Raw genomic sequence first — 22,555 nt, forward strand, 5'->3', positions numbered from 1 at the left:
TCCCATCTGCACGTGCAACGGAGGATCATCTTTTTCTGGGATCGCGTAGCTGCCTCTGCGCCTGCCAGTCTGCTGCGAGCGAGTGGACGCGCACGAGACGGAAGAAAACGGGCGAGGAAGAAGGCAGAGGGCCGCGATCGCGAGAGAGGGCGAGGTGGAACGAGGCGGACAAAGCGTCATATCGAGGAGGAGCTGGTCCAGACGGCATAGCACTGCCGGTTAGTTGTCTCTCGAGGCACGTCTTGGCCAGCCCTACCAGGAATCGCCTCGGCTACCTCGATGACTCGTTCCTCGTCCTCGTACCGATACAGGGCGAGCGAGGTGGCTCCTGGCCTCGGTTGCCCTCGTCGCCACCGGGTCTCCAGGGACCCCGGCCAATGTCGTTAGTTTTGACGTCCTCCCCCTCTCTCTTTCTCTCTCCTCCCTCCGATCCTCTCTTTCCTCCCTCTCCCCCTTTCTTGTTCGAGGTGGTTGATCGGCAGACTGGACGCAGTGAAAAATCGCGCGAGGATTCCGCGCGATCTTCTTGCGCAACGCGGTTATACAATCGAATCGTTTCCAATGATGGATACGAGATAACTTCGCCGCGTCATCGGGTCATCAACGAGAGGAACCGCCTTGGTGGAGGTCGCTAAGGGACTCCTTTATTAATTCGACGATAATTGGTGCTAATAAATTCGGCGATAAATAAATTAGACGAATGAGAGGAGGATGGAGAAGGGGCGGATCGTAAGGCGTTGTTCTTTGCTACGAAGAGTGTCGCTTGGTATCGAGAGAATCACTTGGAAGATTTACTCCTTTAGAAATAATTGAAATAATCGACCGAGTTCGTGGAAATTTTGAAAATTCAGAAGGGAGTGCGTATGCAAATCCCCATCGGAGTAAATCATCCGCATCATCACTCTGATCTCCACCGGTTTCCCCGGGTCTCGCAGGCGATGCATCTCTCGCCAATCCTCTTGCGTCAGGTTCGTAAGTCAGTTTCGCGGAGGGCACCCGTTAGATAGGATCTGGACGTGTATCGGTCGTCGATCCTCGGCCTGTCTCCCGGCTCGTAAATTCCGACGAGGGGCACGGGACATGCGGCGAACAGGAGCGGGCCTTTTTCTTTCGGCCCCGCATAACGACGATCCACCAGCTCCCTCCTCCCTCTACCCAAGTTTCCCTTGCAAATCGATGTCTAAACTGGCCGGTGCTCTACCTTCTGCTCGTCCTCGCGTTTCACAGGGTACGGCTTCCCAACAAATGCTTTTATCCGAAAACGCTCTGAAAGCGTGTGCCTCTTTTGGCTATGTTTTCATTGAGGGAGAGGCAGAGTGTCGATTGACTCGTGACTGAGGTTGGCAGGAGAGATCGTGAATTTCGTTGAATTTGAATCAGCTTTATTTACGACGTTGCTTTAAGGAAAAATTTATCGTTTTATGTAATTGTGGGATATTATAATGTTACGTAGATCATTGTACGTAGAGTTCTGCCTCGATAACTCCAATAATCTTCCATCGGTGGATAGAAGTTAAACGTGTTTAGCTGTTTCTCGAAACAAGCCAAATTGCCGCGTGGTTGGAACATAGGATCGAAATATTATTCGGTGGACACGTTCATCATTCACGCAGTTAAACTCAAGTGACAATTATTCTAATGTCACCTGGTCTCTATTCGCCGATCGTAACACTTGAAAAAAAATTATCTCAACTTTTCGCGACGTCGACTCGTTTTATCCGCTGATATATCTTATCGACTGGATTTACGCCGACAGTTGGCAGTTCTTCTGATTTAACGGTTTCGTTTAATATGCTACCGGGCAAAAAGTTCAGTGGATAGATACATATACAGCACGGTATGTAACAAGGTTGCTGAGTTATTGTCGAAAATACCAGAATAACGCTATCGTCTAATGGATCTCGCCGGCTGCTCGACTTTCCATTACTAGTCTCCAACACTGGCACTCTCTTTATCTAATTGATAGACCGGGCCGCGGGAAAATTATAAAAATTGGCAGAGTTCTATAAAAGACTTGGAACGAGATGGTGATAAATCCATTCGAGATGCGAAAAAGAAAAGATATCTTAAAATTTTTCGGCCCAGAGTCCGAATATTTTAAACATAATTTTGTGATATAATAAGAAGGGCAAAGAAAATCTGAAACTTCAGTATTAAAATTTTCCTTCTTTTGAAAATATCTCTTCGACTATATAAGTTTACCTTTGTCTTTAAGTTATTACTTCGTTAAATTTCGTGAGAGACGAAATAGAAAACCTACGATCGCTTGTGGAGACGAAAAAAGAATAAAAAAGAAAAAAAAATTGAGCCAAGATTTCTCCTCATAGCGCAAAGTTTTCGACGGCAATTTTTCAGAGGACGCGGTCGCCGTGGGAGATTAATCTTTGTAATCTTGACGTATCTTCGTACATAGTGGTTCTCGATGCGACGTGTACGCCTCGCCGACAGTTTTTCTGGCGGACGCTTTCGTTCGGTGCACGCCTTCGCGCGGCGAGGAGAGACGGAAGACATGAGCCGAGCGGTCGATTTACTGCCCGTTCGTTCGACAGAAGCGACAGGAACCCGGCCAAGGGGGGAAAATCTCGCCCAGGTTATTGTACCAACCGATTTGCCAGCAACTTTGCTCCACGATGAGAAAAATCGCGAAACTTTCGATCAGAATTGTGTTGAAAGCGATTCGTCTTGATTTACCTCTTAATCACACGTTTGTGTAACTTCGTATCTTCATATCTATAAATAGAAATATTAGAGATATCTTATCTCAACACTTTACACCATTGTCGTATAACCCTGGAATCGGATAGAGAATATTTATTTACGTAATAATAATAATAATTTAACAAGAAAATCGTTGAATCCTCCATCGTTGAATCTCGCAAAAAAAAAAAAGAAAAGAAAAATCACGGATTCCCCCAACATCACGAATCGCACAAATCATGATTATCAGCGTGTGACGGGGCAGCAGCAGGCGGTGGTATGCAGCGTCGAAAGCGACACGCGGAAAGCGACCTCGTCGTGACAGAGACGTGACAGCCGAGGGGCTACCAAAGGTCACGGATGACAGAGGAAAGCCGCGGGAGCGCGCTCACCCGTGGAAAGGTGATCGACGTGCTATCGAGAGAGAAAGAGAGAGAGAGGGGGGATAAATACATGCCTGTCCTCTCTCGGAGAGGATCGGCGGCACGGTGAATCCTCGCGAAGAAAACCACGTCGTCTCCTTTAATCAGCGTATAACAAGCGGCTCATACGGCGTGACTGATAGTCGGGTCGTGCGTCGTCGTCGCGAGGAGCTAACCGATTCAAGAGACAGAGAAACCGACACGGAAAATTACAAAAATCGATGATTGGCGGGGAACGAGTGCCGCGAGCCTACGGCTCCCTCTACAGCTCCCTCCCTGCCGTTGGATCGTGGACGGCAAAAACCAACAAACGAGTTTCCCCTGGTGACTACCTCCGCCTTCCACCCATGCGAAACCCGACGATCGCGATTCGTTAAGCCCCGTTTACATTAGGCAACTTTCGGTCCAACGAGGGGGATCGGAGCTGAAACGGTGAACCGAGTCGATTTCATGGATTTTTACGACTTTCGATCATCGAGTCAACTTTTTTTCTTCATTCAATTATTCTCGCAAACAATTATAAAACATATCGAAATTAAATTATGGACGATTATACGGACGATCGGATGGATGCAAGATCGGATAACGTTCGTCGAGAATTGACAATCGTTCGTTCATTTAAAAATAAACAAATATATGAAGATATATTAGCTACCGATAGTTAATGATCGCCGTATAAATCAAACCGCGGCGTATTCAGTGGGACGTATTGAATATTCGGAGATCGAGATTCGCCTAATGTAAACGTGGCTTAAAGCGATTCCCCGTGGTGGTAGCCACGAACGCTCGAAAATACATACGTCCCGGGGCCAACGTCGATATAGAAACTCGTTTCGTTCCTCGACCTTCTCCCGAGGACCGCTTCTTCCGGGCTTCTCTTCGCAACGGCGATGGCCCGGCCTCGATAACGATCTGCGCCGCGATCGTGCCGGCGCGGAATGTGTGCCAGGATCCCATCGTGTGCTCGTCTGTCACGCGCCGCGCGCGACAAAACACAGGCATCGATCGATATTCGAAGGGGCCTTCCCTCGAACGACGCTCTCACGCTACTCGTTTCTTTTCCCAATCGCCGTTAAGTTTGGAGGAATGTCGAGGCCCTCGACTCGTGATTTCTGTTCGATTATTCCGTTCGCCTCTCACGGGATTGCATTTTAATCGAGCGTGTAATTCACTTTGTTCGTTCACTACGAATAATTTTCTAATAGAAGGATCCTCCTATTAACGCAAGAGATACGTTTTGATTAAATTTTTTTTTAGTAATTGTTCTTGTTGGATCTTGGGAGGATTATTCAGCAATTCTTGGTGGAGAGGGAAAAATTAGCTTGCGTGGAGATATTTCAATTATATTGATTGTTTGTATATGGATTTATAAATTTATCGCGAATCCGTTTCTCTCGAAGATCTCTTCGTTTCGATATCTTTTCATTCTATCGATTAAATAAACTTTCTTTTAAACTTGAACGGAGAAATGCGCGTTTAACAAATTCAATCTCATTCCCGAAACAAATTACAACTCATTACTTGCTCAACACCGGTGACACTGTCGAGATACCCCGTCGAAATATTGGCCGAGATTACCAAAAAATTCGAGGACCGCGTGGAATTCTTCCTTAAGGTAGTCTCATCCCCTTCCCGTTCTTCACTGAATATACATCTCCAATCCATATATTAACCAAAGGTATAAGTTATACGTATAAATTACAATCACAATTATTTCACGAACGAGTGATAAGATATCATAATTTTTTTGAAAATTGCTATATCTTTTCTAACTCTATTAAAAACTCGTCCCTCACAATTATCATCGTGAAATGTAAGTTCGCCCAGAAATCATAATCATAATCACAAATCTTTATTTACTCTCTATTTATCGCGAGCTTAACCACGATCGTTCAGAAAAAAAAAAGAATTCAATCAAATCAAAGGTATCGGCGAATAATGGATCTCGCTTATTATCGAAAATTCCCTCTCGTGGACGCGATACGTGATATTAATCACGGTTTGTTCCCGCGGAACGAGAGGATTATTACAGCGGAGGAACAATCTGCCTGTCCATCCCTCGTTCATCCACCGATGGCGCACCGCTATCGATCATCCTCCACCGCGGCTTAATACCATTGTCGAGCATGACTAATTGCCGGAATGACCGGAGTACCACGCTTGCCAATTGTAATTAACCATCGCCCCGAGTTCCCTCCGAGGTAGACGTACCTTCTTCCTTTCGACCGTTTCCCTTCGAGGGACAGCCGGGAAGATCGAGGGTTTTATATACATATATACATATATAAAAATAAAGAAACGAAGGGATTCGAGGCGTTACGCGCGCTACGAGCGACCTGGTCGCGGATCGCACTCGTGTAATTAGAGGAAAGGAACGGGAGCCAGGCCGCGGCGAATTTCCATGGCGAATCGAATTTGCACGGTCGAATTTCCAATTTCTCCTCGGCCGCGATTTGCATAATTTATCGGATGTAAAATCTCTGTAATGCGACGTTGGAGCGTTATGTATCGAAATTACATTGGGCCTCGAACATTAACGTAACGAGTTTGACGAAATCGTCGCCTCGATTTCGATGCCTCGGACGCCGGTTGCGCACACCGTTACAATACGTACACGTATCGAATTACACGTTTCGATGACGACGAGAGATTTGAACATGATGGATGTCGATGTCCACGTATTAACGAGGGGAACGTGAAGATTGTGAAATTTAACGAATCTCTTTTTCTCGCAACGTGGATACGTTTGATAATTTATTACTCGGAGTAGGAAGCCCACCCTTTTTAAATTAGTCTCGGTTAAAATTCGATGCAAGGTTGAGAATAAATGAAAAAAAAAAATAGTTCGAATCTATTAAAGGGAGTTCCATTTATCGAAACGAAATATTCTTCGATTGGCGAAAAATTCTATTTATCATTATTATTCGCCGTTATCTAAATTACTGCTTAATGCGCGAACGTGCAATATGCATATCTGTTAATGCAATGTATAAATATCTATTATTAAATACGTTGATCCAAGGTGATAAAAATAGAGAAGTACTCTTATCGCACGAACTCTCGTAAAATGGAATCCCAGTTAAGAAAAATTGGCGAGCGATTCGCGTGGAAGGACGCGAGCTTCGGTTGGATGAAAAAAGGGAATATTGGAATTCGGATAAACGAGGAAAGCACTTCTACTTCGCGAACGGTTCGAGAGGAAGAGGGACGATCGAAGGACGAACGATCCCTCGCGTACGCGAGGGAGCAAGAGCGGCTTCGCTGGGCGATAAAAGCCGAGCGGAGCGAGCATTCGATGATCATTTAGGTCAGGCCGCTCGTGAGATGCCGCGTGAGAGGCCGAGAAAGAAAGTATAGCCGGCCGACGGGATCGCGAACCTCGGTGGACCGGCTCTCTGAGCTGTTTTACCACCGCTCGGCCAGCCTTGCAGCCCGCAGTTTTATATCCTGGCCCGTTGCAATAAAGCCCCCCTCCCTCTCCCCGTCGCCGTTTCGGCTCCCGTGTCCGCCGATCTCGCCCTTTTATCACTTCTCCTCTATCCGAGATCCAGATTATGCAATCTCATCCACCAGCAATTTCACTGTTCTCCTTTCGTCCCACTTTGGATAGACCGATTCTCCAGTATTTTGAAGTTATTTGAAAGAGGAGATAACGGTAATCGATCATCTAATGCTGCTTAACAAAATTATCTATTCAATCCAGCGTAATAAAAGTCTGAAGAGGAAATCGAAATGTATGAAATTTACGAACTTCAGGAATCCGTAGGAAAATTCGGATAATCACGAATTTCAATTTCACGACTCAATAGCAACAAGCAACACTGGTGTTCCTGCGATCCTCGAAGAGAGGGTAAAGAATCGCATCAAGGTCGAGCTTTCCCCAGAAAAGTGGAGAGAGTCCTTCCAGCGAGGCCCCGCTATTCTGGCAAGGCGCAAAACGGAATAAAAAATAGGTCAGCCGCATCGTCCTGACGAACAAGTCACTCTCACGAACTGTCTCCGAGGCACCTTGGACGGGTCCTCGGTTGCGCGATAGGTGGGTCAGCCTCGGCCACGGTGTTCTTCGCCACGGTGAGTCATTCGTTGGGCCCCGCGGCGCTGCGGCCTGGCGCCAGCGTTACGCAACGCGCGAGAGGGGCAACCCTCGCGCCGAAGACGATGCTAAACGACGAGATGCGGCCGGATGACTCGTCCTTTCATTATTTTCGAGTTGTAGAAGCGTTCTCTATGCCCATCTCGACCGTTATTCGAACTTGCGTGAAAGTAGGTTGACGGGATAAACGGGTTTTGACGATTTTAGATTTTTAAATGTTTCTCTTTTTTTTTTTTGAGTTAAGTTTTTGTCAGATGCTCGAGTTCGTCTCGAGTTGATTTTCTGTGATTGCTAAGGCGATTTCTTTCTTTTTTTAAAGCTCTCTTCGTTCGAGGGAAAAAGTGATTTTCTATTGTTTCTTTCAATTGATAATCAAAAGAAAATTCTTTGATCCCAAGTTCAACGGTGGAAAGACAGAAATAGAATCGTTTCGATCGCTTCTTTTCTACGATATTTTGTGCATAAACACGAGAATTTCTTTCTTAAACCATTGGAGATAAAAGAAAAAATGTACGGAATAAATCGAATATCAGAATATCAGACGATATCCACGGAATATATTCTCCCTTCTCTGATGAGAATAGCTTCAGGCTTCGCATCTCCGTGAAACGGCAGATTTTGCACGCTTTCCTTCATCGACGTGTAAAAGTAACCACGCGCTGTGCCTCGCTGTTCCTCCGACGATTATGCCGGTCTCGCTTGTAAAACGATCATCGGTGCCCGCGTAGCTGGGAAAGATAGTGATTTGCAGTCTCTCGAGGAGGTTGCCCTCGTAATAGGGGCCAAGATTACGAACGAGGCTGTTTGACTTCCACGCCAAGATCGATAGCCATCGACGCATAATTCCACGATCGAACGTGCTATTGTGGCCCAATGATCTTTGCCGCGATCTCCAGGCAAAGATCCTCGCCAATTTTTTTTTTCTTTTTTTTCCTGTCGCCTCGCAAGCGTGCTCGTGATTTCGCAATATCCAGTCCAAGGTTTCCTCTCCGTTCCCATACCGAAACCGTTTTATTCAACACCGAGCGTTAATTATTCGTGAGTCGTAATTGTGCTCGTGTACACGACCGGTTGAGAGAGAGAGAGAGAAAGAGAGAGAAAGAGATTACACATTGGATCTCCTGTAAATTGGGCGGACAGAAAGATGGAGGAGAAACTTTGGGGAGATTGGATTTGATTAAATGGGTATTTAGCAAATTTAAAAAATTAGAAAGTGGAAGGTTTTCTTTGAATTAATTCAAAGATGATCGATAATTGATTAATTCGAATGGTGCATTTGATTCTTTTCGCGTCTCGATAATATTCGAAGGGATGGAAAAATGGAGAATGAAATGAACGAATGCTTTAACTGTAATAACGAACGATATACTCGTCTTATAGAATTTTTCATTTTTTTGTGTTTCAGGTAAGGCCGCTTTGTATTCACATCGTTTTTCGGGAAGCGAAATTTGATTATGGTAAATATTAAGCCAAGTTATCCGACATTAAATATTTCTATACGTACGCGTGTAATTGGTAAGCTGTCGAATGAAACAAAAATTAACAATTTAATACTTTGTTTATCTACAAAAAAAAACAATGGAACAGATTCGAATTCTTTTTTCTAAACAATTCCAAGCATAAGATGTGAAATACGTTGAGCACACGAAAGTTTTGCACGTACCGATGTTGATACCGATCGAAGACACAGCAATTATTCGAAAGAGAGAAGAGGGAGAAAAACATGTGGCTTTCTCGATAGTCGCTAGGCTCGTTCCAAAGTGTTTATCAGAATTTCGAGCGGCCACGACCACCCAAGGGCCCAAATCTTCCCGGTGGTAATCGGCCGGCTAAATATGCACCTCACGTTTCCCCAAGCATCGCCATTCATCGTCGCGTAAAATACGGATCGTTTTGATGGAACTGGTTGCGTTTCGAAAAGCCGTCTGAAAGGAATGATTCGCGAATGATTCGTGTCGATTTATGGCCACGTGACAGAGAATTGGACCAGAAATTTCAACGGGGACTTTTTTCAGTTATCTGCGTTCAATAATCCAAGAATAGCGACACGACGATGGTTCTTAATTTAACTTTTAATCACAACCTCTCGACAAACGCACGATTTCTAATTAAATTTCTCGTTAAACTATTCTTCAATCTTCTTAAAAGGGACGCTTTTAACGCTTAACGAGTTTACACAAAATTTCCTTCCAAGGAATCATCCTCCTTATCCAATAATAAAAAATAAAATCCCCTTTCGCAATCCCATTTTTCATTTATAAATTATCGATTAACCCCTCTCTCCAATTACTCTACCCGCTAAAATTCAATGGCTCCATCCAATCTCGCGAGGCGCCTCGTAATTTCGCCGGGCGGGATTACTTTTCCTCAAATCCTCGGCGAAAAAGTATAATTTGGCCCGCGTTGATCACAGTGATCAGCTGATAAAGACCTCCAGCCCTGTCTTCTCCAACGCTTCCTCCAACGCTTGGTGCCACGCGCGCGCAATAATTCGAGTAAAACGAATGTTGGCCCGCGGCCCCCACGGGCGCCATGATTAATTCGCGGTTCGTTTCGCGTTTATCGGTGAACGCCGCCAATTTACAACATCGTTGCGCGCCTCACGACTCACTCACGGCCCGGCCTTAAGCAGGGATCGGCCAAATGGAGGATCTCTCGGCATATGGCCGGTCCGCCTTGTCCTCTCCGACGTTCGAAATCGTGTACGTATCGTTATTATCGTTGTGAACATAACACGCGTCGATCGTGACCCGTTACTTCATTTGCATAAGTAAATACCACCAGTACCAGAGAAGATTTTGGGGGGGAGGTGTATCGAAAAGGAAAATTCTTTATTTCTTCATCCGCGTTAAAAAATCGTCAAGATAGATATATTCTCGTTTTCTCCAGTGCTTTCATACCGCGTCTGACAACGATTGCGATGTAGGAGACAAGAAAATTGATACAAAAATATACGTAAACTTGAGGCAAGAGGAAACGGACTATCTTAGTCCGCTAACGAAGGAGAATAAACCCGACTGCCGACCAACGATACGGCCGTTTCGTTCCTCAGATAAAGCCGCGCGGTGTCGGGGCTAGGCGTCTCGAAGACTAATCGGTATCGGGCAAGCCGATACCGATACGCCCTCGCCCGTGAGAACTCGAGCGAGATAAACTAATGACGAATCCGTGCAATCCATTTATAAAAAAGGTAAGCGGAGTTTGTTGAGCAGCCGGCTCCCTACGATACGATACGAGACGATAAACGGATGATGCATCGCTGGATCCCGGAGAATTTCGATCGTGAAACGATCGAGTGTAGAACCGCCATTCGTGGGTGGAACGGTGGACATGGATTGATGACCGGATAATTGACCAGCGATAATCGATATTCAAGAGTGGGATTAGGTGGTCGGTGATAAAAGGATCGATTCTGGATATAATTTTGTTTCATGATCGAGGAGAAGAAGGGGTTTTTGTGATATTAAATGCAAAATTAGCAAGGTATCGAGGATTGTCTCAAATTGTTCTTCTTCCAATTGTCTTTCATCGTCGTATTCGTGTAGCTGTACTGGAATAAATGAAATATTATATTGGAATAAATGACTTGCGATTTGAAAGGAATTGTAGCGTTGGTTGCTGATTAGCGCGTCATCGACGAAACGAATCAAAGGGTTGTTTTCCACGAAAAACTCGAATTTCTTTTTTTCTTTTTTCTTTTTTTTTTTTTTTTGTTCTCGCGTGCAGAATGCGGAGAGGAAGAGGGTCGGCTCGAGCGGCAAAAGAAGAACAGAAACGAGGGCCCCAGGGTGGCGATCAGGGACTATAGGTGCCCGGAGATGCTCATAAATCTTGTCCTAACGCTCGGTTTATTACTTGTAATCAAGCAACCATGAATTCTGCTGAAATCACCTACGTTATATTCAAGCTGGCTGCTGCCTTTTACTTATCTTTTCTTTGCGCTTGCGTCAACCCCCGACCCTTTGGTGGCTACTGGCCACCCCTCGAATTTTCCATCTGTCTGAAACCAATACGAATTATCATTCTTTTGCGAATATTATTACTTGGTGCAAACCTAATTGCTAATTTTATGATCGAAACCGTTTCGGATTAATAAGACTGCTATTTCTTGAAGTAATTTTTATACATGGATTTTAAAGTTGTAATTACTCTAAGTAAAGTAATTTTTCTGAGATCCATTTTAGCATCCTGTTAGAAGAGACTCGTTAATCTCGTTTTGAAAGTGGAACTCGATTCGATTAATTTATTTCTATTATAATATGGCCGATAAAAAAGTTTCTCTCGATTAAAAAATGAATTCTCGAAATTGAGAACCGTCGCTATCGATCGACGCAGACATTCCTTTCCATTGCCACTTTTTCCAGGTTTTAAACGCCATTTGCACAATTCTGTTATTTAATATTCCCCTTTAAATATCGTCTATTTAAATAACGATCGTTAACTAATGATCTTCAAACAGACCGACCTGTTTTTTCAACTGCTAATTTCCGTTGTGCCGATACCTTTATCCGACCATTATCGACTCTTTACCACGGTAATGGCTTTGAAATGACGCTTGAACCGGTGAAGCAGGAAACTGATTCCATTCATTAGTAGCAGTGATTTTTTTTAAATTAAACGATATATTCGATTTCTCTCGAAACGAGGCCTACGTTTTCAATGAACTCGTTACAATTAGACAGAAAACAAAGCGTGTTACATGTACATCATTTTATAAATAATCGATTAAAATTTTTAAACGACACAACTTTGTCCATTTCTATAGGCCTATACAAAAATAAAAGGAAATCTTGGCATACTGAAATTCAAATTCCACTTTAATATTCGAATCCCAAATATATACTTTTATATTTTAAAAGCAATCCATATACTAGATCCCCTTCGAATTTCGAATGCAACTGTACCTTTTTACCTTTGGACTTACCTTTCGTTTAAAGGTAACAGCCTATGTTAGTCTATTAACTCACCATGCGCGAGGCTCTCGAGGGAGTATATAAACAATGCCGTAGCACGAACCTTTTTTATCTCGGACCCAGGCTCTTCTCCCCCCCTCAGAATAAAACCAAGTAACGGGAGCACCTCCCGCGGAGTTTTGGAAATCGTAGCAGAGCCGGGCCGAGTTTTTTTCCCAGCGTTGTGGAGCACGGCGCGCTTCCATGGTCATTACCTTTACGATCAATCACACCGCTCATTATCTTTAACAGCGCGGCGTTACGCGGTGGTCGTTACGCGTTACGACATTGGGCAACCGCGAAAACACCGCTCCATTAAACGGCGCGACTCTTTCCTTACTTCTGCTTGTTGCTTCGCGCGAAACAGCGTTCCGATTGTTATCGATTGTGTCAAGCGACGACTCCCCTCCTCTTGCTGACAAGAAGACATCGCCTGCAAATCGAGAAGAGAAAGTATCAAAGTGTTAACGCATTCGGGATAATGGAAATTTTTGATAATAAGCGTAAACGAAATCGTAAATGACCTTATATAGTGATAATTTTAATCGAAGAAAGAAAATAGGATAAGAGTTTTATATATATAGAATATAGGATTCCGTTTACAGGAATGCGTTAAGTGAGAAATGAACGAAAGAAGAGGCTGGGTTCGAGGAGGAGCCAGATTTTCGGGTGAAATTCGTTTGGTTACTCGTAAATCACCGAAAACATCGGGCCGCTTTCAACCACGGGGTCGCGCAATTAGCTGTGGTGTCCGTGAATCAATTAATATCTTCCAAGCGGACACGATTCTCTTGGCACTCGATTAACTGTCGCTCATCGGATACGCCAATTAATCCACGCGAATCACGCACTCGATTAATCACACCATCGTTTTCGAACATCGTCTCCGTTGGAGATTCGGCGATCGAATTCGGCAGGCAATCACGATCCTACAATTCGTGGGAACATGAATCAATCGCGCGTTGAAGACAGAGTTATTCTTTCCTAATTACGTGTTCTTTCATATTCCACGCTTCGACTAGTAATTTTTCTCCACGTATTTCGAATTCGTACTCGAGAAATCGTGCCAACCTCCACGCACAAATCGGACTCAACCGTATTCGTGGATCGAATCGGGTGGGCCACCTCCCGATCGATCGAAGCCGAGCATTGGCGATAATTATCGCGCATGCGCCCCTCTTCCGGCTCTACACTTTAAAAGCTGGCTCGCGCGTTGGAAATAATCGTAGGTTGTCACGAGGCTCACCTCGGCTGACCTTCTCCACGGGTATATTTCACTCCATGATAATTGTCGGCGATAACTCATCTCGCGCGTACGGGTAAAGCGTGCGGATTTACCTGAAACGTATCAATTAGGATCGTTGCGGCCAAGAGAATTTCTTACGTATATATTCAACGTATCGGACACACCCTTAGGCGCGGGTATTAATTTCATGCAAATTTCCCGCCCGATTAAATTCGAGTCAGCCTTTGTTCGCCGAGTTGAAAATGAATTTTCAACTCTCCTACGAGTTTTAATGAGCGAGTTATAGATTCTATTTACCAGTATTTAGCGGGTGAAACTGTTGGTTAGCTGCTCGGGCGAAATTATTTACGACGTATTGAAACAGCTCGAACGAAATCAATTTGTATCGCGGAAGAATTCTAATCGACTCTAACCAGCTTTATCCATTAATTCGATTGCGAGCACGCGCGCGCTTGTGTTCTTTGGTGATTTTGCATACGCGATTACTCGGAAATGTTGAATATGTATCGTGTCGTGCAGAGGTGAAGTGAAAAAGATCATTCGAATAGAGCGGTGGATTAATCATAACTAACGTTGGGAACGCGTTTGGCTGTTGTGACGTTTGTGTCTAGATACAAAGAAATGAAATACACGTGTAGATAATTGTAATCGTACACTTGCATCTCTGTAATTATATCTCATTACGTTAATTTTGGTAAAGTTGTTTTTCTAATCACGGAGGAAAAAGGAAAAGCTTAATATTCATTACTTAGAATATTTTAACCTCCTTTTAACGCCGAATATTGTTTGATGCCTCTTTATTTTCAAGTTAAAATATGCGATGGGACAATTAAGCTAATACGTATTTATAATAATATATAATTTAACAAACAGAAATAATACGTGTCAATTGTCTTTCCCGTGATTAACATAACCGATAGCCTCTTTTAAAATTAAACATTAAAATATCCACGAAAATAATACACATCGTGCTTTGGTTCTTTCAAAACTTTTTTCCGAGTTTGATAATTCGATCGAGAGGAGACTAACGGATAAGATGGACCTTTTACATCTCTCTCTCTCTCTCTCTCTCTTTATTACCTGACCCAATACAATTCCTCGCGAGGTCGTCGCGCGATCGAAAGGTCCGCCTGTTTAACAAGAAGGCGAAAGGGAAATATAATGGTGGACGAGGGTCCCCGAGGCACGGTACCGTGGCACGTGATGTCCGACGAGTCACGAGCTGGCATTTCCGCAGCGGTTCCGCAGACGTGACGCGTTCTCTTCCACCTTGTTTTACGCGCCTCCGCCTCTCCCTGTCGCGAGCACGCGACTGTTTTTCATCCGCCCTCGTCTTGCCACCGCCGCCTCCTCCTCCTGCGTGGGGACCACGTGATATTCGGCATTGGAAATGCTCGTCGCGATACGCTCTCTCTCTGCAGGCGACTCACGCTCCATCGGCGACGATTTATAGACGTTAATGGGTTAATATCGCCGGTTCCTGGCCACGGAACGTCCGATCACGTAGGGGAACCCGCCTCGCCCCTCCACCAGAGCCGGGGGAGGAGAGGAGGGAGGTGCAGATTGATGGGCGCAAACGAATAATCTATGGCTTCATATTCATCTGGGCGTCGACTCCCTCCGTCTAGCCAACGTTTCGACACACGGGCATTCGCTTCGCCCGCAAAACACGAATTCCTTTCGGCGGGGACCCCGATGTTTAAAAGATATCGGGGATCGGTCGATGCGATACCGAGGAGGTGGAGAGATTTAGACGGGTTTTAATTAAAGGCTCTGCCCCTCGAATTAATTCCGCGGATCGTGCAGATATCCTTTAACGGGCCGCGTTTATTATTACGCGCCGAAGAAACCGTATTGATATATTATTTCATTTTATTCGTAGGCCCGGAGAGATACTTTGGAACGGGTTTGGATGGAATTGGAGAGGATGGATGGTCACGGTTCCTTTGTGGAGGAGGAGGAGGATTTTCTTGTTTTAAGTTTCGTCCTCGAGTATGTTAAGTTTCGGATCGAAAAGAAAATCCTCTTCTCTCTGCAGTTGTTTGTGTATAAATATTATTGGGGATAGAATAAATTACGGACGGCATTGAGAAAAACATTAAAGATTCATTCGCGTTCGTGCAATTAATATTAAGCACTGTAGATTTCCTGTTTCACGCATATACAGACATTTTTCTCTTGATACTTTTTTTGCGCGATCTAAAAATAAAATATCGTTATTTATTTGCTAAAGATACGGTTTCATGATTGCGAGAAATTTTATTTACTTCATTATACAAGTTTCTTTTCCCTATACTTGCAATTATTCCTATTACTTTTGTTCTACGTAATCACAGTGGGACAAGCCCTGCTCTAAAAACAACAACAGCATGGAAATACCCTCGACCCTCAATAATATATCCCTCCTTATTATTATTCTTCTTCCAAACTTCACACCTGTTTATCCAGCGTCGTAAAAAACCATCTGAAAAATCGCTTTATCAAATATTCCAGATCCTCCACCGATAATAATCGAGTACGATATTTCGCGGGACAATTTCTCGGAAGCGGGCCGATTTCCAATCGATAGATGCCTCGATCGAGATAGCGATGCTGGAAAAAGGGTCGGCCGCGAAAAACCCGTGGGAAAGTATCCTCGCGTAATCCGGATGAGAGACAAGCGGACGAGAATCGCGTCCAGTGGACAGGGATCTCTCTCTCTGGCTACTTTGCTCGAGCTGGCGCGTACCCTTCCGATCGATACGATCGATCGAGTGACTCGCGGATTGATGGATCCTCTGCCTCCACGATTTCGTGCACCCGAGCGCATCGAGCTGTTCCGTTGTTGGTTTCAAACCACCGAGGGTATTCTCAGAGGCGCTTTAGTTTGCTTTAAAATCCTCGATCTCCTCGCGGATATATTGAAAGTATGAATCGGAAAGTAACGACAAGTTTTTCACGATAAGCGTCCGACGCTATCGGGATATTTCGCGAGATAATAAAGTGGATGATTGGAATTAAAAGCGTAAAACGAGAATAAAAACGTTCGGAGAAGGGAAGAAAGAAAGCCTCAACTATTTGGTCTGGTATCGATTGCGCGAAGATTAATTCCGAACGGGGCAGCATAGATTGTTGTAAGCTGCGCAACCCAAAGAGGAATTACCGTTCGAGCCCTTGGAGGCCGGCAGCAGCAATGGGGCAGGGAGAAAAACCGTGGAACGTGACCGGTCGAATTTTATGGCTGTCATATTTATGGCATGCGAGCGCGTTGTCCAAGAAAAACGCAGCACCAGGAATTAATAACCGGCGGTGATGAAATTCGTTTTGTCGCGAGTCTCGGCAGGGGAGGAGGGGGGAGGGACTCTGTGATTCATTTCGGTATTATCGTCATTCAACTTTCGGTTTTATTGGCCTCCATCGGCTTCCATGGGATCCCTCGATATCCTGATGAACGAATTATTCTTCCTCTTTTTATAATTTAATTAACTCTAACTTTTCGACAGTATTTCTCTTTTTTAACCAAAGTGTAAAAATATCCAAATCACAGGAAACCGTTCGATAAATTGTAAGTCTACTTGAGCATCGTGTAGAAAAAAAAAGGAAAAGAAAAGAAGGAAAGAAACAAGTATTCGAATAGTGGAAGGAAAGGAACGATCATAGGCGCGAATGGTAAACGCGATTTGCCACGAAGGATCGTGGGGAGAAGAGGAGAAAAAGAGAGAGAGGGGGGAGAATCGTGTTTGGTATAGCGAGGAACGGAGGCAGGATCGACAGATCGGAGATAAACGCCCCGATCCGACAGGAACATCTCCTCGTTTGCGCCGATCACGTCGAACAAACGCGGCCGAGGGATCGTAATACGCGACTGCTTCGCTTGCTGCGTGTGATCCATCCAATGGGATGCTTTAACGACGACATTAGCGGTGCAACTGGTCTTGTCAACCTATCGACTATCAAAATATCTCCGGGAATTCTCTGTTAACTCTGACAAATCTTGAAATCTTCCCATTCCGAGGCGCAATTTTTTGACGACCATGAATTTCTTCAAAGCGATTTATCCGGAATTGCATTTATCTCGAATCGCTGCAACGGAATATTATTACTTTTCATTGGATCGTCGATTTATAATCTTGATTTCAAATAGTCGATATAACAATGCATCGACGAATTCTTAAGATATTAAGAGAAAGATGAAATTTTATTTGATTCATAATTTAGTTTATTCTCTACCGTCGTTTAATCTATCGCAAAGCAACCTGAAAGAATAATTAGTTATTAGAAAAATGGTTGAATAATTATTTTACCTCTATTTGAATTCGCCAATGATAAGATCAATCGATTCGATTGTTTAATTTAGAGAAAAAATTACCGAACTCAGTTAGACCAATACGTTATTTCACCATCATCTCTCGATCCTTCAACTTTGACCCATCGAATGTAATGAACCCTTCATAATTTCCAATAATCGCGAATCGTACACCGTGGATAGGATCGAAAGGGAGTTACGCTCGAATACTGATCGATGGCTCCTTTGCTGCAGTTACAACACGCGACTACGCACAGGCCCCCCCCTCGATCCTTAACTTGTTAGCCGCGATTGCCGACCTGTGATTAAGGTAACGGTAGTCATCAATTCGGCCACGTGATCGTTAGCCTGTCAGTTGACGACCGACATTTAAGAGGTGGCCGCCGTGAAATCGGTCGACGTAATTTGCCACCGTGCGACGCCGCTCTTCGATCCGGGAACGACCTTTAAAGCTTGCCCCGAAATTTCTCCGCGTTACCTGGTTACCTTTACGTTTCCAAACCGAAGGAGCTGCTTCGTGCTATTATCTTTCATAAGCATATTCGTTTCGGGAATTTCGTTTCTCGAGTTTCAACGAATCGAAGTGATAAAATTTGGTAAAATATGTGTTTAAATGTATAATAATTGTGTATCTTTTTATTACGCAATTTGATGGAAAAGAAACACACGGAGAGGTTTACGGAAACGTATTCAAGAATAGCGTCGATAAAATAAATCTTCAGAATATCTCGTGACAAAAGTTACGTTCGATATTTCTTCCATTCAGCGTTCGCGGCCTTAAAAATCGTTTCTCAACGTGTAAGCGAGTTGAGTTGCTCTCGAAACCTAATTACAAGGCGAGCAACAGTCGTCGTTAATATTCAATTAATCATCGAATGGGCGTTGCGCGTTTTCTCGATAATTATCGGCCGTCCGCGAGAAACACTCGACGCATCGTTTCGTCGATTTCTCGGTTGCCACCCGTCCTGTACACACGACGCCTATCGCTCGTGAGCTTGTAACTTCGAGAAATTTGTTTTCGATTCCCATCTTTCGATCCCCTTCCCCCGATATTATTTCTCGATCGGTTAAGAATCGAGTTTTTCGAACATGTTTTCTATGAATCTTTAAATTCGCAGAATCTTTGTTTCATATATGTTTCGCGACACAAAAGAGGCACGTTGTTATTTTCCATCGATCTTTGATTCCAGCGAGATAAAAAAAACGGTGAGTAACTCGAGCGCCGTTTCTTTTTTTTTTAGAATCGTTTTATAGAACGGCCGTACTCCGATCGATTATTCATCGATCGATCGACAAGAGATATCGGGTTCGCGGCTTGTCGTCATTAATCACAGGCCACGATTAATAGCAATTTGCGGAAGTGCGAACAATATCTGCAAGCACAATGACGTCACGGGAGTGATTAAGATACCCTCGACAGAGACTTAAATTGAGTCTTCCCTTCTATAATAATATCGTCTATAAAACCCACTCCCTGCATCAAAATTGATCAACGCGACAAGAAATTATGTATAATTAGGGGATAAGTTCCAGAAAAGGGAGAAGATCGAGTTAAAAACGAGTAGAATGCAAATTAAACGGGGTCAGTTTTTATACAAAGTTGCACAAAGTTGCACATTTTCTTGAGAAAAAAAAAAGGAAAGGTTGGAAACACGAGCAACTTGTAACACGACGAGTTAACGACAGATATTATTCCCGATGTCCATTTATAGCGCATTAAATGTAGATTTATTACTAATACCGATCGGCACGCAACGGTAGCGTAACAAGCGTTAAACACGAATAATCCGCCTCGTCTTCTCGACACGTGATCCCGTACGAGATTATTATCGAATAAACACACGGTATAATCTAGAACGAAGAAAATTGGCGGGGAACGTGTAATTTGCCACGGTTTTAAACCGGCGAGAGACGAAGAGGAGAAACAATTATCCAACGCGGACAAAGTCGTCACCCGTGTTATTTTCACCGTGTCATCGGCGACGCACGTTCGTTTCGTTCCTCGCCGAGGAGAACCTTTCGTTCGTCACGCGACCGAACCCTCGAGCAGAGATAAATCCTCGACCTTCCATCGTTCCATGGGAAACGAGAAGATGGATATTTAAAAACCGAAGATTTATCGCTTTAACCTGTTAAACATTCCTTCCTCTTAATTGTTTATTTATCATTCCACTGAAAGAACGTATTTTACGTCTATTCTTTAACTCTTTACTTGTTTTTCCAACGTTGCTTCGTATTATACATATCTGAATATAAATTTATTAAATTTTCCGTCCGTTGAAATGAAATCAATAGAGATCGAGAATCGAGTCGTTCTCTCATCAAGCATCGATATTTTAATCTCATAATTTCAACCAATATTCGATATTCTTCTTCCTAACGGAGAGGAATGAGAAGAGCCGTTCCACCCATGGATACATAATATATCTCGATTCCATGGGAAAGCGGAGATTTTTCAGGAGATTCGATCGGCTCGAATCCAGCGGGGGGCGTGTTCTCGAGGAGCCGCCTTCTTAAATTAACATCCGGCCGCGAGAAACGATCGCGTGATCCCTCGGCATTGGACCACGGGTTGGACGCGTTTAGATGTCACCGCATAATGAGCGCGTTTGCAACCAGCTTGCGAGGAATTCTCTTGCAACACCGACTCCTCGAGCTGACCGAGAGGAAGAAGGAGGGGGAGTCGCTTAAGCATCGTTCACAATCGCGCTCCGTTCACTCCGATCGAATCGATAATTTTGACGGATGATTGACCGACGTACGCGAGGGCGGAGCCTGATCTCTCGAAACGATGAATTGTTGCTTGGCTGGAAGAGGAGGGCCTTTTAACATTTAAATAATATCGGCCTTACAATGTATATACAAAGAGAAAGAAATTTATTATATATATATATTTCTGTGAAGAATGAACCAATTAATACAAATTATAGATCTAGTGTCCGATTGTTCGTGCGAGATCGGAAATAATCGAGATTGAGGCGATAACTTATCCACTTTTATATATATGTAACAATAAAACATCACTAATTTGATTTATTTCGGCAGAAATTAAGCGCATATCTTTACATTCTCTCAATTTCTATAGATTCAGAGTCCAATCGGTATTTAATTAATCGACATTGGTTCCTCGTCGATTAAAGATGAGGAGGAATGGATCCAGGAATGGATGTTTCCAGTCAGTGTGCTTAAATGGATCATAGATTATGTTTTATGACGAATGTAATCACAGTTCAATCTATGGTCCCCATGGATGAACGTTCAATTCGTCTCTTAACTCTGCCTAATATGTGGAGTTAAATTCAACGAATTTTCCTCGATAAAATTTTTAATTCTACTTTCTCGACAAACGTTATTTGATTTATTTATATATTGGAAAGATATTTCTTTGCTTGACTATTAAATATTCTATTGAGTATCGATAGATGAAATCAGAAACTTCTCAGAATGGAAATGTCGATCACGATCAAACAATAGTAACAATAAGGCGTTAGTCTATCGAGCAATTTGTTTGTCTCATCGATAAAGATAGAAGAAATTAAACCTTCGAATGCCACCATGCGATCTAGAGCTCTTACCAGAATATCTGAATATTCAACTACTCACCGTGAAAATGCACTCTCGTTACAATCCAAAATTCTATTCGAATGAACACTTTGTTACGAATATGAAAATAAATTTATTGGCCTTCGAAAGATTGCCTTTATATTTTGTACATTGTAAATAACTGTTTGTACACTTCCATCGATAAGAATATCAATTTACGTTATTACATCGTTGTCGATATTATACCAGATTGATCTTTGCGTATCACCCCTCAAACGATTATAATTCGATCGAGAAACGTTCATTAACCGAACACGGTTTATTATTAACCGGTCCTTGGTGAAATTCAACCATTTTCTCTTACGGATAATATCCGTATTAAATAGTAATAATAAGTGGGCGAGGTTGAGAACCAACCCACGAAACTGATGTTTCATTTAAAGAACCTATAATTTACTCCAAATATCCCAACCTCGCTGCCAAATTACGCGTTACGTCGTGTACACTGGTATCATCAAACCAGAGGTGCCCCGGTTCTACCTGTTAAGATTGCGCATTATCTCTGCATTTCTCTATACACGGACCGGGGAAATCGTCCATTTGCAACATTGACGATAAGTTAAGTAAGATAAGCGGTGCAGCTACGGCTACTTTTCTCTTTTATCTTATTATCATTATTATTATTGTTATTTCTTGTACAGGGAACCGGTTGAAATTTTACTCGACTATTCAAAGATTTATACGGAAAGATTGACACGAATCGAGCAAAATATCGATCGTTCGTTTGCTCCAAAATTTTATCGAGAATAGAATGCGTCTATCTATCTACAAATAAAATCGAAATTTTCCAACAGACGGTTAATTAAAGCTCCACTTCCCTAATGAGAAGTTGATGTTCCAGCGCAACGTAGCTTTCGAGCTTGCACGAAAGTGGGTATATCATTTGCAGTTGTAATATTAAGTCGTCAGGATCCACCCACGTCCGAAAGGAGGACGTGGGTATGCGTATCCACGTAGGTGAACCGCACGCACCGTGGAAAATGCAAACGCGATAAATCTTCTTTCGCATACGAAGCATAATTAGCTCGATGCCCCTTTCGTCGACAGTTTCATCCTGCTAACTTGTTGTTCCTCTCCTCTCCTCGAACAACGAACAAAAATGTCTCGCTCGATAATGAACGAAAATTTGATCTGTAATTATACAGCAAAATACAGCCGAGAGTACTTCAATCTGAGAGGCGAGGTTGATGCTCGCTCTTCCGATTTCATTCTTAAATTTATCTTCTCTGAAAAAATCCCAATTTTTTAGCCGAGCCA

At 43.4% G+C, this 22,555-nt stretch overlaps 1 protein-coding gene across 23 annotated transcripts in view; it reads left to right on the forward strand.

Annotated features, from left to right (window-relative positions):
• LOC107994781 (myocardin-like) overlaps window positions 1-22,555 on the forward strand; it is a 291,174-nt gene that overhangs the window by 174,825 nt on the left and 93,794 nt on the right. For 7 of the 23 annotated variants that reach the window (XM_062081676.1, XM_062081684.1, XM_028665341.2 and 4 more), the window contains one exon: window positions 8,618-8,669. The exons of the other annotated variants lie outside the window; for them this stretch is intronic. In XM_062081676.1, the coding sequence (XP_061937660.1) occupies window positions 8,618-8,669 (52 nt within the window). The remainder of the gene's footprint in view (window positions 1-8,617; window positions 8,670-22,555) is intronic. 23 annotated transcript variants of the gene reach the window in all.

This window comes from Apis cerana, linkage group LG1 (genome assembly GCF_029169275.1).
Source record: "Apis cerana isolate GH-2021 linkage group LG1, AcerK_1.0, whole genome shotgun sequence".
NCBI classification, from domain to species: domain Eukaryota; kingdom Metazoa; phylum Arthropoda; class Insecta; order Hymenoptera; family Apidae; genus Apis; species Apis cerana.